Genomic DNA, 17,082 nt, shown 5'->3' on the forward strand with positions numbered 1-17,082 from the left:
TCTTGCTCATATAAACCCTCCTCTTTCTCACTAATTAAACTCCCGGAGCTCCACCCAGGGCCTAGCAGTGGATCTCTGCATCCAGATCTCTCAGTCGTTGGATGGGGTTTCTGGCATGACTATTAGGGTTTTCAGCATCCCATCACCGGAGTAGGTCAGTTCGGGCTGTCTCTCAACCATTGCCAGCAGTCTATTTTGGGGGTACCTTTGTGGATTTCTGTGGGCCTCTGTAGCACTTTGTTTCTTCCTTTTCTCATGTGATCTTCATTTACCATGGTCTCCTATTCCTTGTTCTCCCTCTCTGTTCTTGACCCAGCTGGGATCTCCCGCTCCCCCAACCTCTCTTTTCCTCCACCCTCACCCTTCATCACTCTCACTCATGTCCAGGTTGTTCATGTAGATCTCAGCCATTTCTTCAACATTGGGCAATCCCCGAGTCTTTCTTGGGGTCCTGTTTTCCAGGTAGCCTTCCTGGTGATGTAGCAGTCCAGTCATCCTTGTCCCACATCTAGTATCCTCCTATGAGTGAGTACATACCATATTTGTCTTTCTGAGTCTGGGTTACCTCACTCAGGATGATTTTTTCTAGATCCATCCATTTGCCTGCAAACCTCATGATGTCATTGTTTTTCTCTGCTGAGTAGAGAAATAAATAAATAAACTGTGGCACAAATACACAACCATTGTGTATATGTGCTACAATTTATTTATCCATTCTTCAGTTGAAGGGCATCTAGGTTGTTTCCAGGTTTTGGCTATTATAAACAATGCTGATATGAACATAGCTGAGCAAGTGCTCTTGTGGTATGATTGAGAATTTCTTGGGTATATGCCCAAGAGTGGTATAGCTGGATCTTGGGGGAGATTGATTCCCAATTTTCTAAGTACAATGGACAAAGAAGCTGCGTAGGAAATCAGAGATACATCACCCTTTACAATAGGCACAAATGACATAAAATACCTTGGGGTGACACTAACCAAGCAAGTGAAGGATCTATATGACAAGAAATTTAAGTCCCTGAAAAATGAAATTGAAGAAGATGTCAGAAAATGGAAAGATCTCCCATGCTCATGGGTAGGCAGGACTAACATAGAAAAAATGGCAATTCTACCAAAGGCAATCTACAGATTCAATGCAATCTCCATCAGAATACCAACACAATTCTTCACAGACCTGGAAAGAATAATACTCAACTTCACATGGAAAAACAAAAAACCCAGGGTAGCCAAAAGAATCCTGTACAATAAAACAACCTCTAGAGGCATCACGATCCCTTACTTCAAGCTCTACTATAGAGCTACAGTAATAAAAACAGCTTGGTATTGGCATAAAAACCGACATGTGGACCAATGGAATCGAATTGAAGACCCTGACATTAACCCGCACACCTGTGAACATATAATATTTGACAAAGAAGCCAAAAGTGTACAATGGAAAAAAGAAAGCATCTTCAACAAATGGTGCTGGCACAACTGGATATCAATGTGTAGAAGGCTGCAAATAGATCCATATTCTGTCACCGTGCACAAAACTTAAGTCCAAGTGGATCAAGGACCTCAACATAAATCCAGCTACTCTGAACCTGCTAGAAGAGAAAGTAGGAAGGAGTCTTGAATGCATTGGCATAGGAGATCACTTCCTAAATATAACACCAGTAGCACAGACATTGAGAGAAACAATCAATCAATGGGACCTCTTGACACTGAGAAGCTTTTGTAGAGCAAAGGATATGGTCAACAAGGCAAAGCGACAGCCTACAGAATGGGAAAAGGTCTTTACCAACCCACATCTGACAGAGCACTGATTTCCAGAATATATAAGGAACTCAAGGAATTAGACATCAAAATGACCAACAGTCCAATTAAGAAATGGGCTATAGAACTAAACAGAGAATTCTCAACAGAGGAACCTCAAATGGCTGAAAGACATTTAAGGAATTGCTCAAAATCCCTAATCATCAGGGAGATGCAAATCCAAAGATCTCTGAGATACCACCTTATGCCTGTCAGAATGGCTAAGATCAAAAACACTGAAGACACCTTATGCTGCAGAGGTTGTGGAGCTAGGGGAACTCTCCTCCACTGCTGGTGAAAATGCAAGCTTGTACAACCACATAAATAATTCTTAAATTTATGTGGATGAAGAAAGAGACATTGCATATCTTTGAAAAACTCAATATTCTGGTTCAAGAGTAATCTAGCTTGTTAAATTCTAAGAAGTATGGCAGAAGAATGCTTTTACACGGTTCTGTTTGGCTATTGTGGTAGAATCTTGAGGGATGGAGTGGATAATTCTCTTTTTTGTATTTTAAATATAGAGAATTATCAAAAATTATGATTATAGATTTTTGTCTTCCATAATTTTCTATCTACATTTTGTGGTCTTCGTGGTCTATGGCCTCTAATACGAGATAATCACTAAAATTTTCCTATGGACAGTTTGGAGGAGAGGCTGCACAAGTCTTGACCAGGTTCTTCTTATTTTAATTTTTCCTAATTTATTTTATAAGAAAAAATACCCTGACGATTATTTTCCAAGAACTTCTCCTATCCTGAGCCTTTCACATGACTAAATATAGTAGAGACTTCAAGAAAAGAACATAACTAATATCTAGAAGTTTAAAAAATTCAAAAAACCTATGTGAAAAGTTAAATGTTATTTATAAAGATAAACTCCAGAGCACATTACTGTTGATACAAGCAAGAATTCCCCTTGGTATTTCCAGAATTAGCATTTTTTCTGGTGAAACTGTATGAAGAAATATGCCTTGTCTCTGATATCATCATGAGCCAAAGCAGTCATGTTGGAACAGGCATACTGAAAACAGTGGAGAGTTTCTGAGTGAAACAGAGTGTGCTGTTAGAGAGAGTGAGCTCATGACTTTTGTACTGGACAGAACAGCAGTCTTCTTGTTTTCTCTGAATGGAGACTGATTTGATACTGAGAAGGGAAATTTCATCCTGAAGGAAACTAGCTGAAGCTCTGAAGACCAACCCTGATCTAGAGGAGGTGTTGGTGATTCGTGGTTTAGAAACTTTGCTGAACAACCTGAAGTCACTGAGAATATTTGAAGGGCCAGGAAAGAAATTCTCTCTAGATTCTCAAGCTCAAGTAAGTGATCTGGGTGTGGAGAATGGTTGGAGACAAGGGTATTTCCCTCCTTTGTAAGTCTAAACTTAGAGTTTCACAGCTTGACTATCTTCTCATTACAAAGTGATTATATGTTAGGACTAGAATTCTGAAAGGCAGTGAAGTTCTTCAAAAGAGAGGATTTGCTTTCATATCTCATTATGCTGAGAGGGTCCTTTGTGACCTGGGATTCAGGAACAATATCATATCCACAGTTTCCTTCCTCCTTCTTTTTGAAAGCTACTTCTCTGAGAATTCTACACAATGATCATATTTACTCCCTTCCCTCAACTGCTCCAGTATCCAGCCCATTTCCTGTCACCATTCAACGTGTGTCATTTTTCCTTAAAAAAAAAAAAAACCACCAAGTACAATGTGTGCTGCCTTCCACCAGAGCATCTTTAATCCACTGTGTAGGGGCCACACCATGAAAGGACTTCCAACAGTTATAAATTGCCAGCAGAACATAATACTGTTATAGACTTGACAGTCACCAATGTAGGTGTTTCCAGTTTCTAAGATTCTACTCCTGAGATTGAAGTTATACAACTAAATAGCCACTAAAAGATCACAACCAGTATTTTATGTTTATCTTACAGTATTTATATGGAGAGATTTGTTGAGGGATAGCTGACATGCAACAAACTCTGCCAGATAATTAAGGGAAATAATCTGTAAAGTTTGAAATATATATACTGTCATGAAATTGTCACTGTATTTCATTTAATAAGTATGTATCTCTGACTCCCAAAACTGTCTTTGTGGGCTTTGGGGCCATTCCTTTTTCTCCCTTTCTCTGTCTCTAGAGACTTACTAATTTACTTGTGTAATTATTAGCATTTTTACAACCATATATTTGTGATCCTAACATGTGAATCATCTTTATCTGACTCCTTTAATTCAGCCAAATCCTCTAGAGATCAATATCTGACATATATAAAATGCTCATTAATTTTTTATTGATTTTATTTTTATTGATGCATATATTATTGGGCTAGCTATAACTTGTTTGTCCATTCTACTGTCAGTCATATTTTGAGTTATTTCCATCAACTTTTAATATACTATTATTACTAGATACAAGTCTTCTTGTACTTTTATTTCTCTTGTAGTTTGTTTTTAAGAATAGCATTTTTAATAAATTCAATTGTTGAGTTAATTGTTTTGAAAGAGTGGGTGGTATTGGAGGGAAATACCAGAATCATAGCAGTCATTTAGTGATTACAACTCCTATTATGTCTCTTTGTTGACTGTAACCTGCTTTTCCAGGTAGTAAGCCAATCAATACCTACCAACATCATGTGTGCAAACCATATGCTGGAACAGTGTTAGAGAAAATCGCTCATGTTATTTGTCAGATATGTAGAAGGCATGCCATAGCCTTTAAGTATTTTCACATTGGCTGAATAAAGACCAAGTAGGCCTCACACAGCAGGCCCATGTAGGAAAGTAGCAAGATGAGAAGAAAATCCTAGAGATAACTTTCTTTTTTAATTAAGAATATTTTATTCATTCCACATACCAACCACAGATCCCCCCCTCATCCCTCCTCCTGATCCTCACCAGCCTCCCTACCCTGTGGGGACAACTTTCTTAGTGAAAATTTAGTTTTATCTATCTGGCCCATGAAATCCAGTTCATTCCTACAATGCCTAATCAGTCTCAGAAGAGCTTATCCAGGCTGTAGCTATATCCTGATTTCCTAAGAAACACAATGTATACATTTTTTATGATTTTGTATTTTATCTTTTTATTGGTTCTGTTCCCTCTTTTACAGAGGAAAATGTATGAAATTTTCTAAATTTCAATTGCTTATTTTTCAAAAAGTCATGCATTTTGCTTTAATTGTCATACCAAAGAGGCTTTGACTTGTCACATTTTTTGCAGATTTTGTTTTTTAATTATATAAATTTAAATTTATATCTTTGATACCTTTTGAGATATTAATGCTGGAAAGTTTATAATATAATATTTTTGCATATGAGTTCCTCACTACTTAGGCACCATATTTTTCAAAAGACAAATTTTCACTTGAATTTCTTTAGTACTGAAAAAATTGCTTAGGCTAATGTGCCTCCATTTCTGTGTTAATCTATTCCCTATGGAGGCCCATTACTCTTTTGCCAATTCCATAATATTTTCATCATTGAAGTCTTGCATAAATCTTGAAATTGATAGCATGATCTCTGTATTTCATACTTAGAATTATTTAGATGCTGTCTAGCTTTAAAAAATTATTCTTTGCTTTTCTATACACATTGCACATAACTTTATGATATATAAAATATTTTCTCATGTCTTAGAACACTTTAAACTGCTATAATAGAGTACTATAAACTGGGTAATATATGAAGAACAGAAATTTCTAGATGATGGAAAATCCAAAGTGAAAATACTATCATCTGTCAAGAACTTTTTTATGATGCTATCTGTGACTGAAAGGTAAAGGGTAAGAGATAGAAAACAATATGGGGATGGTTTTGTCCTGTTATAGAGATTTCACCCATGATCATAAATCCACTCTCATAATAATGACATTAGTTCATATATAAGAGCAAAGTCTCCATGCTCTAATCACCTGTTTAAACTATTTACACCTCCCTCCTTAATATTGCACCATCATGGCAATTAAACACCAACCTAGAAGTGAAAGGAGACATATAGGTCATCGCATCTGAGAACAAGATTTGTCTATACCATTTCAAGCTTATTTTCATTCAACATATAAAATATCCACATAATATGATAGAATTATACCTAATCATATAGTTCTAGTATCATCATAAATTGCATTGTTTTAAATTCAAATTCAAAAATCATCATGACTTATATACAGGGATGTAATTTACTTTTGAGTTTTAACATAATTTATGAGTTTTCTAGACACATTCTTTCAGATTATTCATGGGTCTAACCATTCATACTGACAGTCACATAGATATCAATTCAGACAGCTTTCATTCTCAATGTCTTTTTTTTTCAATTTTATCTTATTTTTTGTATTTTTTATTTATTTACTTATTTTTTATTTTATTTTAATATTTGTTTGGTATAACTTTATTTATTTATTTATTTATTTATTTATTTATTTATTTATGTATTTATTTATTGCTTTTTTAAAATTTTTACAATACAATTCAGTTCTACATATCAGCCACGGATTCCCTTGTTCTCCCCCCCCCCGCCCCCCTCATCTTCCCCCAGCACACCCCCCATTCCTACCTCCTCTAGGGCAAAGCCTCCTCCTAGGATTGAGATCAACCTGGTAGACTCAGTCCAGGCAGGTCCAGTCCCCTCCTCCCAGGCCGAGCCTAGCGACCCTGCATAAGCCCCAGGTTTCAAACAGCCAACTCATGCAATGAGCACAGGACCTGTGTTGCTGGAGGGCTTCTCTCCAGGTTCCCCATTTGTAGCTGGAGTTTTCCTGCCTTGCCCACAGTCAGGACAAATCTTTGTCACCCACCAGTCCCACAGCCGCTCAGACCCAACCAAGTAAACACAGAGAGTTATATCACTTATAAACTGTATGGCCATGGCAGGCTTCTTGCTAACTGTTCTTATATCTTAAATTAACCCATTTCTATAAATCTATACCTTGCCATGTGGCTGGTGGCTTACCGGCGTCTTCACATGCTGCTTGTCCTGGCGGTGGCTGCAGTGTCTCTCCCCTCAGCCTTCCGCTTCCCAGAATTCTCCTCTCTCCTTGTCCCACCTACTTCCTGCCTGGCCACCTACGTCCTGCCTGGTCACTGGCCATCAGTGTTTTATTTATATAGAATGATATCCACATCATTTCCCCTTTTCTCCTTTTTTTAAAAAGTAAGGTTTTAACTTTAACATGGTAAAATTACATATAACAAAACAATTACCGAGCAAGAATTATAGTTACAATATTAAAGATGTCCTATCTATCTTATATTTGTGAGTTTAAGGTTTTATATCTAACTTATCTTTTATCATAACTGAGGAAATTACAACTATCTAGTTTTCAACCACATCAAAGACCTGAGAAGGAACAAAATGGTACCTGAGAAATGGTAGATGGATGCAAGCAACTTTCGGGAATCTTGCAAAAGTAAACCAAGACAGCTGGCAGCCTGGACAGTCACCTAATGTTTCTCAGCATTGTTGGTGCATTCAAATTGGCTATAGGCCTAGAGTATCTGACAGACCATTTTCAGAAGCAGGATTTCTGAAAGACCATCTTACCCTGTCTTGTCAGAGTACAGTGGTCGCTTTCCTTGTGTCCCACTTGTCCAGAAAGGACAGCATTGCATTTGTACTGTCAGCCGTCAAGGCAAGGGCAGTTCTTTGCCCAGTAGGCCATTTTGTGCCAAAAAGACAAACTTCCAAATGGAAATGTCTTAGAAGCCCAACATTCTCTCGGGATCAATTGGTGCAGCCAGGAGCAATTGTGTCTCACGTCAACAGAATTCTAAGTTATTTAAATGCCATATTCTCTAGGTCTATGAAGTGTTTGAAGATTACCTATCTATCTGAAATATATCTATGTATACCTAGAAGACTTAACTAACATGGCTACAAATATGATTATCATAGATGACTAATTATTAATCTATTTCTTAATTATCCATTACAATTTTAAATGAGTTACATAAACATAATACCTCAAACAAGAATAGAAATATATATACAGTATAACAAAATTAACTTTAAGTTTGTATCAATAAACTAAAATTTATACCAATGTAAAACATTTTAAACATAAACTAAAATCTATACCAATGTAAAACATTTTAAACAAGTTGTTCTTAAAAGTAGGTTCATTAATCTACCCTTTTTTCTTATCATCTCTATATCCTATATATCTATATCAGACCCGGTCCCACTGCCTAGATGCCTGCCAAACAGATCAAGCCAATCAATTGTCTCACCTATTCAGAGGGCCTGATCCAGTTGGGGGCCCCTCAGCCTTTGGTTCATAGTTCATGTGTTTCCATTCATTTGGCTATTTGTCCCTGTGCTTTATCCAACCTTGATCTCAACAATTCTCGCTCATATAAACCCTCCTCTTTCTTGCTAATTAGACTCCTGGAGCTCCACCCGGGGCCTAGCCAAGGATCTCTGCATCCAGATCCCTCATTCCTTGGAAGGGGTTTCTGGCATGACTATTAGGATGTTTGGCCACCCCATCACTAGAGTAGGTCGGTTCGGGCTGTCTCTCGACCATTGCCAGCAGTCTATTGTGAGGGTATCTTTGTGGATTTCTGTGGGCCTCTCTAGCACTTTGCTTTTTCCTATTCTCATGTGATCTTCATTTACCATGGTCTCCTATTCCTTATTCTCCCTCTCTGTTCTTGATCCAGCTGGGATCTCCCGCTTCTACAGGCTCTCTTTCCCTTGACCCTTGCCCTTCATTACTCCCACTCATGTCCAGGCTGTTCATATAGATTGCATCCATTTCTCCATCATTGGGCGATCCTGGTGTCTTTCCTGTTATGTTTTAACGATGTCGTTATTCTTGTGTGTTTGTGCATTTTTTTTATATTTTATTTTATTTTTTATTTTACAATACTATTCAGTTCTACATAATAGCCACAGATTCCCTTGTTCTCTCCCTTCCTGCCCCCTCCCCTTCCCCCCAGCCCACCCTCCATTCCCACCTCCTCCAGATCAAGGTCTCCCCCAAGGACTGGGATCAACCTGATAGACTCAGTCCAGGCAGGTCCAGTCCCTTCCTCCCAGAATCAGCCAAGCGTCCCTGCATAAGTCCCAGGTTTCAAACAGCCAACTCATGCAACAAGCCCACGACCTGGTACCACTGCCTAGATGCCTCCCAAACAGATCAAGCCAATCGACCGTCTCACCTATTCAGAGGGCCTGATCCAGTTGGGGGCCCCTCAGCCTTTGGTTCATAGTTCATGTGTTTCCATTCATTTGGTTATTTGTCCCTGTGCTTTATCCAACCTTGGTTTCAACAATTCTCACTCATATAAACCCTCCTCTTATTCACTAATTAGACTCCCAGAGCTCCACACGGGGCCTAGCCATGGATCTCTGCATCCAGATTCCTCAGTCCTTGGATGGGGTTTATGGCATAACCATTAGGGTGTTTGGCCATCTCATCACCAGTGTAGGTCAGTCCTGGCTGTCTCTCGACAATTGCCAGCAATCTTTTGTGAGGGTATCTTTGTGGATTTCTATGGGCCTCTTTAGCTCTTTGTTTCTTCCTTTTCTCATGTGGTCTTCATTTACCATGGTCTCCTACTCCTTGTTCTCCCTCTCTTTTCTTGATCCAGCTAGGATCTCCCGCAATCTTTCCCTCGGCCCTCGCCCTTCATAGCTCCCACTCATGTCCAGGCTGTTCATGTACATCTCATCCATTTCTCCGTGTCTTTCTTGGGGTCCCATTTTCCAGGTAGCCTCACTGGTGTTGTGAGTAGCAGTCTAGTCATTCTTGTTCCACATCTAGCATCCTCCTATGAGTGAGTACATACCAAAAGTGTACAATAGAAAAAAGAAAGCATCTTCAACAAATGGTGCTGGCATAACTGGATATCAATGTGTAGAAGGCTGCAAATAGATTCATATCTGTCACCGTGCACAAAACTTAAGTCCAAGTGGATCAAGGACCTCAACATAAATCCAGCTACTCTGAACCTGCTAGAAGAGAAAGTAGGAAGGAGTCTTGAATGCATTGGCATAGGAGATCACTTCCTAAATATAACACCAGTAGCACAGACATTGAGAGAAACAATCAATCAATGGGACCTCTTGAAACTGAGAAGCTTTTGTAGAGCAAAGGATACAGTCAACAAGGCAAAGCGACAGCCTACAGAATGGGAAAAGATCTTCACCAACCCCACATCTGACAGAGGACTGATATCCAGAATATATAAGGAACTCAAGGAATTAGACATCAAAAGGACCAACAATCCAATTGAGAAATGGGCTTTAGAACTAAACAGAGAATTCTCAACAGAGGAAACTCAAATGGCTGAAAGACATTTAAGGAATTGCTCAACATCCCTAATAATCAGGGAAATGCAAATCAAAACAACTCTGAGATACCACCTTACGCCTGTCAGAATGGCTAAGATCAAAAACACCGAAGACACTTGCTGGAGAAGATGTGGAACTAGAGGAACCCTCCTCCACTGCTGGTGGGAATGCAAGCTTGTACAACCACTTTGGAAATCAATATGGCGCTTTCTTAGAAAATTGGGAATCAATCTCCCCCAAGATCCAGCTATACCACTCCTGGGCATATACCCAAGAAATGCTCAATCATACCACAAGAGCACTTGCTCAGCTATGTTCATATCAGCATTGTTTGTAATAGCCAAAACCTGGAAACAACCTAGATGCCCTTCAACTGAAGAATGGATAAATAAATTGTGGCACATATACACAATGGAATACTACTCAGCTAAGAAAAACAATGACATCATGAGGTTTGCAGGCAAATGGATGGATCTAGAAAAAAATCATCCTGAGTGAGGTAACCCAGACTCAGAAAGACAAATATGGTGTGTGTGCATTTGGATGTAGGCTTTTAACAGTAGTTTGTTTCCACATTACTTTTTGAAGGTTCCTTAATATTGTTTATTCCAACATTATCCTTCTTTGCCTTCCACCCCCACCTCAATTTAATACCCCCTGCTCTATTGACTTTTGATATCAATGCATTCTAGCTCCTCTCCCTTGAGTATCTTTCCCATGGCCCCTTAGTATTTTTCTGACTATTACAGATGTCCCAAATGAAATACAAATACCTAAAAATCCAAAGCCAATATTCAAAAATGAGAGAAAACATGTGATCTTTATTTTCCTAGGTGTGGATTACCTCACTCAGAATATCTGTTTCTAGCATCATCTATTTACCTGTGCTTTATTTTTCTTAATAGCTGAATAATATTCCATTGTGTGAACATGCCATATTTGAATATGCCACATTTCATTATCTGTTCATTAGCTGATGAATATCCAGGCAGTTTCCATCTCCTGGGTATTGTGAATAGAGCAGAAATGAATATAGATAATCAAGTGTCTCTGAAGGAGGATGTAGAGGCCTTTGAGTACATGCCCCACAGTAGTATAGCTGGGTCATATGATAGCTCTACTTTTAGTTTTTTGAGGAGCCTCTACACTGATTCACAGAGTGATTTCAGTAGTTTTCAATCCCACCAACAGAGAATAAGTGGTCCTTTTTCTGACACCCATGCCAGCATTTGCTGTTGTTTGAGTTTTTGTTTGTTCCTTTGTTTGTTTTGTTTTTATCTTTGCCATTCTGTCTTGGATGAGGTGAAATCTCAAAGTGGTTTAAATTTGCATTTTTTGATAACTAAGTATGCTGAAGACTTTAAAAACATTTCTCAGTCATTTGCATTTTATCTTTTGAGAACTCTGTTCATATCTGTAGCCGATTTTTAAATTGAGTTGCTCATTTCATTGACTCCTTTTTATGTGTGTTGGGTCTTTATATACTGGTGCTGGGCTTTCTTTTAGGATTGCCAACTCTCCAATAATGACAGGAGACTTTTTATTAATCATGAAAGCTTAGCCTTACCTTAGGCTTGTTACCAATTAGCTTTTATAACTTAAATTAATTTATCTATATTTATTTGCCTTCTGCTGTGTGGTTCATTACCTCTCTTCCATTATGTCTGTCTCCCTCCACATCTCACTGGGAAAATCTGCCTTCTCCTCATTCCAGAGTTTCTATCTCTGCTCAGAAGTCCTGCCGATACTTTCCTGCCTAGCTATTGGCCATTCACCTCTTTATTCAACCAATCAGAATAAAAAGCATCATGTTTTCACACAGTGTGATCAACTATCCTACAACAATATACTCTAGAAAACAATTCTCAACCAGATACATCGCTGGCAAAGATTCTCTCTCACTCTGTGGACTTCTTTGTTTAATTTTTTTCTTTACAATACAGAGAATTTTAGTTTGATGAGGTCTTGGTTGTCAGCTCTTGGCATTAATTCCTGGATGAATGAACTCCTACTCAAAAGTCCCTTCCTACACCCAGATTTTATGAGGTACTGCTTGTGTTTTATTCTAGAAGTTTCTGTGTTTCAGATTCACATTGAGGCACTCGGTCCATTTGGAGCTGATTTTTTTGCAGGGTGATAAGTATGACTGTAATAACATTCTTCTACATCTTTCCTCCTTTGCATCATTTGTTACAGATTCTGTTTTTTATTCAGTGTGTATTCTTGGCATCTTTGTCAAACATCAAATGGCTGTAGTTACATGTACTTATTTGGTGGTTTCCTGTTTTGTTCCATTGTTCTATGCTTCTGTTTTTGTGCCAGCAACACATTGTTTTTATTACTATTGATCTGTAATACAGACTGAAACCTGGTATGGTAATCCCCACAGTTTTTTGCTCGGGATTGTTTTGGTTTTGTAGGGTCTTTTGTGTTTTGTGGTTCTATATGAATTTTAGGATTTTTCCTTCTGTTTCAGTGAAGAATATCACATAAAATTATTTTTTCCTTCTCTTCTCTACAATGTGCCATGCATTTTTATAAGTCTCAATGACTAGATATCTGTTTCTCCTTCCTCTGCATTTCTGTGACTGTTTTTTAATGTAGGGAACTTAGATGATTTAGGAGAAACCATAAATAATGGTACATCTTCTAATAATAGAAGAAAAGTTGATTCTTCATGCTTTGCATCCTCATTTCTAATTTAGGGAAAAAAGCAAGTCAGATAATGCTAAGTTTTAATATCTGCCATCTTGAAGGCATATATATATATTTAACAATTTGCTTGCAAGTTGTAAGTGTGATTAATCTTATTACAAGTGTATGTGGCATCCTTTAGTGTTTTTCCAAGATTAGTAAATCTTAACTTTTGTTTCTTTATTTTTTCCCAAATTTCAATTTAAGAAATTGTTCTTGGTGTTTTTTTCTGATAGGTTTGAGAAAGTCATTAGTGTGTAATTCATGCAGATCTTTTCTTTTGTAAAGTTATGTCTTTGTTTTCAATTATCACAACATAGTCACAAAACATTTTCACATTTAAAAGTATAAAAGTTATCAGTAAAATTATTTTAACAGGTTTTAGCAATATTCTACAGATTAAAAATAATATATCTAATTCTTAACAAATGACATTAGTTCATCCACAATTTGGTCTCAATATATTTTTTTAGTCTCATGGATTAAAAATATTTTTTTTCTTACATTTCATTCACATTTACACATGCATGCTTTTAGATTGTCTGTTTTTGTTCCATTAACTTGCTTCAAATATTTTTCTTATGCTGTTTGTTAAATACAACTCCTGGGGGTACTGCTCACTTAGAAAGTTTGGTCAAAAGGTTAAAGTAACCACAGAGTATAAACTAGAGTGATAAAGGAACTGAGAAGTCCTCCTCTGATCAGAACCATGTATGACATGGACAATCTCTCTCTCTCTCTCTCTCTCTCTCTCTCTCTCTCTCTCTCTCTCTCTCTTAACATAGATTTATTTTTAACGAAAACTTAAGATTGTCTCTATAAAATTATGAATCAATTTTGTGTATCTAGACAATCTATACTTCATATCTCATTGATTCTTACTGTGTTCTATTGTCCTTTTCAGATATGATGAAGTCTACATACTCCTATTTTTCTGGGTATCATATATGCTTCACTTTCCTGCAAGTGATAGTAGCATCAGCATCAACTTCTCGTAAGAATACTCACTTTTTTCTTATCTATTGTAATTATGAAAAGGATGCAAAATAGACTTCTACTGTCCAGTTTGTTATTGAAAGAGGTTAACAGAATCACTTCTTTGCAATATCAAGTTAAAAGGTAAAAAAGTTGTCAGCAACTCTTCTTAGGTTCAAGGAATGAAATTAGAGTGCACTACTGTCCCACAAGGTAGAGAACCAAAAAGTAGCAGAAATCTACAAGGTAGAAATCTCTGAGGAGAGAAGAAAGATCTGAGAAAATAAGAGGTAAAGCAGGAAAATGTAAGCTGAAGCCACTGAGTTACTAGAGTCTCAATGTACAATGGTTTGAATCAGAACCACCACATAAGCCCCATCATTGATAGGCACTGAGTGGTGCCTTTTACTTTCTACATTTCTACCAGTTTCTTGTGATGGGAACGGAGAAATGGAGAAAGCAACCATTCTGAAAAAGGTTCCCATTAATTAGTTCTGCCATCAAGATGAACTGTTTTCTCACAGCATCACTGTTGAGTGACCTGACTGACCTGACCTTGGAGAAGGAAGGGTAAAACTGAGCTCAAGCCACCTTTTTCTATCTTGTCCCACTTAGGAGACAGAGACATTGAGAACCCCTCAAGAAGGCCACAACTCAAAGGCACAGGTTCACTAAAAGGCTGAATCTAAATCATACAACTGCAGAATGCTCATTCTTTCTCCCCCTTACACATTAGCAATACATCACTAAAACATGACATCTGGGTACATTAATTGTAGTGTATTTGCCTTCCAACAAAACTTTCCAAGAAACATCGAGAATCAAAGCCAGAATCCATAGGGACAGAGCAAGTAAAACCACACAAATGATCTGGAATTGTCAGGCTAAAAATTTAATACAATCATAATTAATATTGTAAATGATCTAATGGCAAAAATGGAAAAGAAGGAAGAACAAATGGATACTATAAGAATATCTAGAAATTCTTATAAAGTAATGAAAGGAAATCTGATAGATATGAAACACCATAGTAGAAATAAAAATCTTCTTTTATGGGCTCATGAGTAGACAGACTGAAGGGACAAAACTTGAGAAAAAAACACATTTGACTTTGAGCATTAATCATAGAAATGTATAAAGAGAAGAAAGATTAAAAAATTGGAGAGAAAATCAAAGAACTCTGAGACACTCTTAAAGATATGCAGACTATGGTAATACAAGGAGAAGAAAGGCAAAAAGGAAGAGCGATACAGACAAGGCAACCATGACTAAAATTCTCCACAGAATTAGGAATCTCAGAGAACACCAAACAGGGTAAGAGACAAAGCAAACTGAAAAAAAAGTGCACCTCTGCACATAGTATTCAGAGTATAATGAAAATGGAAGATAAAACTTAAAATACCAGTAGTCATGGGGAGGAATCTGTCTACCCCCACAAAAAGAAGATAAAATTACCTTCAATTTTATAGAAACCACACAAGCAAGAAATAAACGAAATAAAATATTTAATGCATGGAGGGGGAAACCCACAATAACTTAGGATTATATATCACAATAGATTAATTATCTTGCAAATATAGAGGATAGATAGACATTATCATAAAAAAAAACAGAAGAGTCTTTGTGATTAGTATCTCTGTCTTGAAAAATATGTTTAAGATTTGTTGGAGAGAAGGAAAGTGACAAACAAACACAGATAATCAAAATTACCAAACAAAGCCTAATTTTATTAAATGTTCTAACATAGGATGTGATTTTCAAAACACTAAAAGCATCTTATTTATCAATTATGAATTATGTAGCAAGGGAAAGAATGGCAGTGCTAGACGGAAGGATAGGGATTCCAGTTCTCCCCATATACACAGTTGCTTTGGAATGCCCTCTTTCAAAAATAAAATAAAAATGATAAAAAAAAAACCTTGAAAACAATCTGGATGCTGCCATAGTTAGGAAATGGTAAGGTTTTAACTTTAGGAGAAGCTACAGATATAACTAACTACCTCTTTGTCTACATTTATGTGACCAGAGGCAATAATCAAAGATCAGAGCATAGTGCTCCAGTCATTGGAAAATGGAGTTGGTTTTGCTCTTCCTAACTCTCAAAGGCTACCCAGACTGCCCTGGAGAACATGAACAACTTCTTATCAATAAACTAAGGGTTTTAGGGGGTAGTTGGTACTGTTGACTGTAAATGACAATTATCCAAACCTTCAGTTGAAGTTGTAGCTAATTACGAATTGATTTTGAAGTTTCTCCTTAAATGACACACATGTGCTAAAGGGTTGTATAATTGTGAGATTCAATAATTGAGAATTGATGAGACTGGATTCATGATATTATGTCATTATGAGAGGGGAGAGATGGTGCATAGTTGGAGGAACTGGACAAGTGGAGAACACCATGGAAAGAACCTATCCTTGTCCTTTCTACTCTCTGTGCTTTCTAGCAACAAAAAACCGTGCTTCACATTCTCCAAGTTGACACTGTTTCATCAGGGCTGAGAAACAGTGGAAAAACCTACCACGAAGTAAAGCTTCTGCCACCATGAGTTAAAATAGTATCTTCTCATTAAAACTATTTTTCTTAGGTATTTTGTCATAGATGGTGTCACAGAAACCAACAAACAGCCTTCAATAGATTCCAGAACTCCAAAATAGTTATGCCAGATAGATTTTTTCCATACAGTTCTTAAGTAACAAGACTTAAGATTGGGGATTCCTACTTCACCAGAATCTATTTTAAAGCTAAGAATAACTTAGCATTAGTTTCCAAAAAACATTGAAAGATGAAAAGGAATGTAGTTAGAGTTGAATATTTAGATAAGGTAGGCCTTATGGGTAGGATTTGATATGTTCTTCTCAGCACTGAATGGCAGCAAAGTCTTGTTAATTTCAGATTTGTTTTCATTTTCAAATTTTCCCCACAGAGAATCTGATGGTGACGACTCCCACTAGACACTTGGTGGCTAGAGTAGGAGGCCAGGCTGAGCTCAGCTGCCAGGTGTCCCCACCACGCAGTGTGGAGTATATGGAGGTGCGCTGGTTCAGGAGTGACAATTCCAAACTTGTTTATCAGTACGGAGGTGGCCATGGAGTGAATGGAGAAGCTGCACCTGAATATGTGAATCGCACAGAGTTTGTGAAAGAAGCCATTGGGAAGGGCAAAGTGGCCCTCAGAATTCATAATATCAGCATTTCTGATGATGGGCTTTACCAATGTTCATTTAATGATAGTGGCTTCAGTGACATGACCAGCATGAACCTCAGTGTGGCAGGTAAGTTGTTTAGGGAATATAGTATATCAGGGTCCTTGTGCCCAAC

At 37.5% G+C, this 17,082-nt stretch overlaps 1 protein-coding gene across 3 annotated transcripts in view; it reads left to right on the forward strand.

The window, feature by feature from the left end:
- Positions 1-2,825: 2,825 nt before the first annotated feature.
- The window catches only part of LOC114707352 (selection and upkeep of intraepithelial T-cells protein 8-like), a 30,165-nt gene continuing 15,908 nt past the window's right edge, over positions 2,826-17,082 (forward strand). For all 3 annotated transcript variants that reach the window (XM_037202817.1, XM_037202818.1, XM_028890066.2), the window contains exons 1-3: positions 2,826-3,112; positions 13,692-13,781; positions 16,689-17,036. In XM_037202817.1, coding sequence (XP_037058712.1) covers positions 13,694-13,781; positions 16,689-17,036 — 436 coding nt within the window. In that variant the 5' untranslated portion in view covers positions 2,826-3,112; positions 13,692-13,693. The remainder of the gene's footprint in view (positions 3,113-13,691; positions 13,782-16,688; positions 17,037-17,082) is intronic.

This window comes from Peromyscus leucopus, chromosome 2 (genome assembly GCF_004664715.2).
Source record: "Peromyscus leucopus breed LL Stock chromosome 2, UCI_PerLeu_2.1, whole genome shotgun sequence".
Taxonomy (NCBI): Eukaryota; Metazoa; Chordata; class Mammalia; order Rodentia; family Cricetidae; genus Peromyscus; species Peromyscus leucopus.